General features: G+C 35.4%; 1 protein-coding gene across 1 annotated transcript in view; it reads left to right on the top strand.

Moving 5' to 3' along the window:
* LOAG_17197 (voltage-gated calcium channel) overlaps positions 1-5,126 on the top strand; it is a gene marked incomplete at both ends in the record, with an annotated part of 15,850 nt that overhangs the window by 8,342 nt on the left and 2,382 nt on the right. Inside the window, 12 exons of the mRNA XM_020449860.1 lie at positions 198-452; positions 566-726; positions 821-967; positions 1,287-1,353; positions 1,625-1,911; positions 2,348-2,537; positions 2,646-2,711; positions 2,918-3,018; positions 3,110-3,278; positions 3,356-3,580; positions 4,092-4,296; positions 4,481-4,576. Of these exons, the coding sequence (XP_020306570.1) occupies positions 198-452; positions 566-726; positions 821-967; positions 1,287-1,353; positions 1,625-1,911; positions 2,348-2,537; positions 2,646-2,711; positions 2,918-3,018; positions 3,110-3,278; positions 3,356-3,580; positions 4,092-4,296; positions 4,481-4,576 (1,969 nt within the window). The remainder of the gene's footprint in view (positions 1-197; positions 453-565; positions 727-820; positions 968-1,286; positions 1,354-1,624; positions 1,912-2,347; positions 2,538-2,645; positions 2,712-2,917; positions 3,019-3,109; positions 3,279-3,355; positions 3,581-4,091; positions 4,297-4,480; positions 4,577-5,126) is intronic.

Below are 5,126 nucleotides of genomic sequence, written 5' to 3'. Positions count from 1 at the left end.
AATATAGTTTAAGGTACTAAATTCCAAATTTTAGTTATGATTTATGTTCTAGAATATCAGATTTTTTTTTTTGTTATGTGTAATGGTGGGCGTGGTACCAAACAGAGTAAACACTACCAAAAAAATAAGACCCATATAAGTGATGTAACATTTCCGGCTTGTTATACCTTGTCTGCTTGAACTATGAAGCTTTACAGATTTTGAATTATTTCGACTACTTTTTCACCACGGTGTTCACTGTTGAAATAACGCTGAAGGTGGTTGTTTATGGATTGATGTTTCACAAAGGTTCATTTTGTCGGAATGCGTTCAATCTGCTGGATATTCTTGTTGTCGCTGTGTCTCTTGTATCTTTTGTCCTCAAATCAGACGCTATTTCTGTTGTTAAAATCCTTCGAGTTCTGCGGGTGTTGAGGCCATTGAGGGCAATCAATCGAGCCAAAGGCCTTAAGGTTGTATTGTTTTACCTTAATTACATTTCGCTTGTGCTTTGAATAGTACGTAACTGAAAGTTTACCAAAGTTGAAGAACAGTTGGTTTCAAAAGAAAACGACACGTTTTGTAGCATGTTGTACAATGTGTTATTGTTGCGGTAAAAACGATCGGAAACATCATGTTAGTCACATTCATGCTGCAGTTCATGTTTGCTATTATTGGTGTACAACTATTCAAGGGTACTTTCTTCCGTTGCACTGACGAATCGAAGATGACTGAATATGAATGCCGGTTGGTGGTTATTTTGTTAAAAGAAATCGAATGAAAAAATATTATTGAATCCTCTGTCAGTGGATCACTTGATTAACCATAATTTTTATTGTAGAGGTGAGTTTCTGGCCTATGAAGATGGTGATCCAATGAAACCTCTGCGAATGAGACGTGAATGGATTAAGAATGATTTCAATTTCGATAATGTTGGTGATGCTATGATTTCGCTATTTGTTGTTTCCACCTTTGAAGGTTGGCCTGAGTAAGTTTCATTTTTCGAATTGATCTTACAATTTTTCGGCAAAATTTGTCAGATATAACTAGCATCTCAAAACATGTTTGCTATTATATTGAAATTTTTTATTTACTTTCTTTAAAAATTCAAAAGAAAAACGTATAATAAAATGTCATCATATTTGAAATGGAGCGTCCGCGAATTAGAAATAGCGGGTGGGATAGACTGGTGAGAAGATGATAACCTGTACTAGTTTTATTCGATGCGCGTTGGGGTCTCAGTAACATCGAAAATAATGCATAGAGGGTTGGTCTTGTCGATCGCATTAAAATGATCATGATCTCAGTCTGCTGTATGTGGCTATAAACTCCAACGAAGAAGACCATGGCCCAGTGTACAATGCTCGTCAAGCAGTTGCCATATTTTTATTACATTCATTGTTGTGATTGCATTCTTCATGATGAACATCTTCGTTGGTTTCGTTATCGTTACTTTTCAAAATGAAGGAGAAAGAGAATATGAAAATTGCGAGCTGGACAAAAATCAAGTAGAAATTCACTTTCCTTTGACAATTTGAATTGTTATTTAATTAAATCTATTGGAAATTCTCTTGATGTTTCGACCATATGCACGCAGTTTACTTCCTCTTATTTATCATCCAAACTGTGGTTGCTATATTTTCAGCGTAAATGTATTGAATTTGCATTAAAAGCAAAACCACATCGGCGATATATACCTCGCAATCGTTTCCAATATCGTGTTTGGTGGTTCGTAACGTCACAGTTCTTTGAATATGTCATATTCATCATCATCTTACTAAACACGACTACGCTGGCAATGAAACATTATCCTCCAGATCCTGGCATGGACCACGTACTTGATGTGCTCAATCTTATTTTTACGGGAGTTTTCGCACTTGAAGCACTATTTAAAATCATCGCTTTAAATCCCAAAAATTACTTTGGTGACAGGCAAGTTCTTCGCCTTTTTCAAAAGTTTTTCTTTTCTATTTTGAGAAAGTGAAGTAAACAAATAAGTCAGTTATTCGTTCCCGCTTTTCATTTTGCGCGTGCCACTGTTCTTGGAGGTATTCGCTGGGAATGAATTTGCAACGATCTATCAAAAGAAGCTGATAGTTTCATATGTTAAATGTTCCATCTGCTGGTTAGGATACTCGAATTATTTGACCTTGGCTTCTCAGTACACACAGTGATCTTTACGTCTTAATTAAAGCTTTTTGTGATGATATATCCAACCACTGCTTGGAACCACCAAATATCAGTTTCCTGCAGCAATTCAGTTCGGGTTTCTCAACTGAAGATTACTGTTAATATTTTTTATTTCGATAATTTGCAATTTGTTAACTATTAAATGTTGAATTGTTGGCTTATATGTTTCCATTTGCAGGTGGAATGCATTTGATTTTGTTATCGTATTAGGTTCATTTATTGATATTATTTACGGGAAGCTCTCGCCTGGCTCAAATATCATAAGCATTAATTTTTTTCGCCTTTTCCGTGTGATGCGATTAGTGAAATTGCTGAGTAGAGGAGAAGGGATCCGAACATTATTGTGGACTTTTATGAAAAGTTTTCAGGTTTGCTTTTAGAATACTTTTTGGGAAGTTCAGAATCTAAACTTTACTTTCGTATAAGATTATCATCTAGATTACTGCCAAATGTCACGTTAAGTTTCCCCTTTGCAGGCGCTCCCATACGTTGCCCTTCTAATTGTTTTGTTGTTTTTCATTTATGCTGTCATTGGGATGCAGGTATGTTTTTTCAACGAACTTACATCTGTTAAAAAGTGACTTGGATTCAACCAGGAAGTTTATAAATTTTAGAGTATTCCTATTATTTTTACTTCTGAAATTGTTGCAAACAAGGTCAATGATGTTTTTTTATCATTCAGGTTTTATCATTCAGTAATTCAAGTTTTATTACTCAGTAGTTTTCTGCCAGTAATCAGTATTTGTAGGTATTTGGGAAAGTGGCATTAAATGATGAGACGCATATTCATCGCAACAACAACTTTCATACATTTCCTGCTGCTGTGCTTGTCCTTTTCGGTATCTTCTTGTCAATTTCATCTGGATTTAATTTATCAAAAATTGAATTCTTTCAACATAATTAATGGAAATACGAAGTCTAATATTTAAAACTGTAATAGATCGGCAACCGGTGAAGCGTGGCAAGAAATAATGCTTTCTTGTTCGGATAGAGATGAAGTGAAATGTGATCCGGCTAGTGATGATTATAAACAGAACCCAGATGCGAAATGCGGAGTGGACTTTGCCTACCCATATTTCATCTCCTTCTTCATGCTGTGTTCCTTCCTGGTAAAAATGAAATGACTACTTTAATTTAATAGAAAGAGAGCAGGATACCGGCCTGTTACTCAAAGCTTTTTTTTAAGGTCATAAATTTGTTTGTGGCAGTTATTATGGACAACTTCGACTATTTAACTCGGGATTGGAGTATCCTTGGACCACATCATCTAGAAGAATTTGTCCGATTATGGTCGGAATATGATCCAGATGCAAAGGGACGTATAAAGCACTTGGATGTTGTTACTTTGCTACGTAAAATTTCACCACCATTAGGTTTTGGCAAACTTTGTCCACACCGACTTGCTTGCAAGGTATTTTTCTATCAAACTTAAATTTGTCAACTTTTAGATGGAAGCAATTCCATTGATCGTCGCATAGAAAGTGAGTAAAATTATTTCACTGACTACTGCAGTACAAATACTTTGGTAGCAGCGTGACCGCACGTTTAAATTATCTACCCTTCATCTTCTTTTTTGTTAGGATTCCTTTGCTTGCCAGCACTCATTTATAATGCATGGATTATTAGTTGTTGATGAACCTAATCATTTTGTTTGAATTAGCTTTTATCTGATTAATGTTTTATGGGCCTAATCAAAGCATCCGACAAATTTTGCAAGAAAAATCGTTTTATTGGTAGAGCTTTATTTTATAAATTTATGAGTAACAGAAGAGAAACTGTCAGCAATGTATTGAGAAAAGAGTACTTTAAATGAAGAAATAATGATTACATAGTCGGTCAAAGCTGAGATCATACCTGGATTAAATTCCACATAAATTCTTTTGTATCGTACCTTGTCAGGTTTTATACTAGAAAGTTTGCAGCGTTTGGTGTCAATGAACATGCCACTGAATTCAGATGGCACAGTGTGTTTCAATGCAACACTGTTTGCTCTGGTACGAACAAATTTAAAAATTTACACGGAAGGAAATATAGATGAAGTGAATGAACAATTACGATCAGCTATTCGTCGAATTTGGAAGCGTACCCCACAGAAAATGCTGGATGAAGTGGTGCCACCTGCGGGAAGTGATTCTTTTGCTACAGTTTAATGAATTTTAAATTAACGCTTTGTGTCATTTTTACATTTTATACTAAATTCAAATGTTTTAGATTTTATTAGGAAAACATCGCTGTTGCTTACCACCTATTAGTATAAAAAATATTGAAAACTGGAAGATTTTCTTCTTTGTAAAAGTTCGATTCATTTCAGGAGACGATGATGTTACAGTTGGAAAATTTTATGCCACTTTTTTGATTCAGGATTATTTTCGTAGGTTTAAAAAAAGAAAGGAACTGGAATCCAAAGGTGAGGAAGCATTAATATCGTTTGCTTTATGAAGGTGACTGGCCAAAAACCTTGTGAACGTAAGATCGAAAAGATTCCGGAAAAGATTTTCGAAAAGATTAAGGGATCGAAAAGATTCCGGATATCTGAAATTGAGGGAGGAGCGATTTTACTACAATTTCTAATGATTATTCATTAAGTGGATTCGTATGAATAAGTTTTGCCTCTAATTTTAGGTGTTGTACCGCAGCAGACCTCACAGGCAATGGCCTTACAAGCAGGCTTACGAACGCTGCATGAAATTGGACCAGAATTGAAGCGGGCAATTTCCGGCAACTTGGAGACTGATTTCACACTAGATATCGAAGAACCTCAGCACAGAGTTGTTTTCATTTACATTCTTGAATCTTGTTGCTTGCAAGTTGAAATTTCTCGGATTTTTTGAAAATTTCACCATTAAGAAAGTGGACTTAACTTCGACACAAGATAAAAATTCAGTTTCAGCGTCCGCACTCACTTTTTAACAACATCATTTCTGCACTTGGTGGTTCGGCACGAGCCAATCAGGTCT

Source organism: Loa loa (assembly GCF_000183805.2).
Source record: "Loa loa unplaced genomic scaffold supercont3.48, whole genome shotgun sequence".
NCBI lineage: Eukaryota > Metazoa > Nematoda > Chromadorea > Rhabditida > Onchocercidae > Loa > Loa loa.
This window is presented reverse-complemented; position numbering and strand designations above follow the sequence as displayed.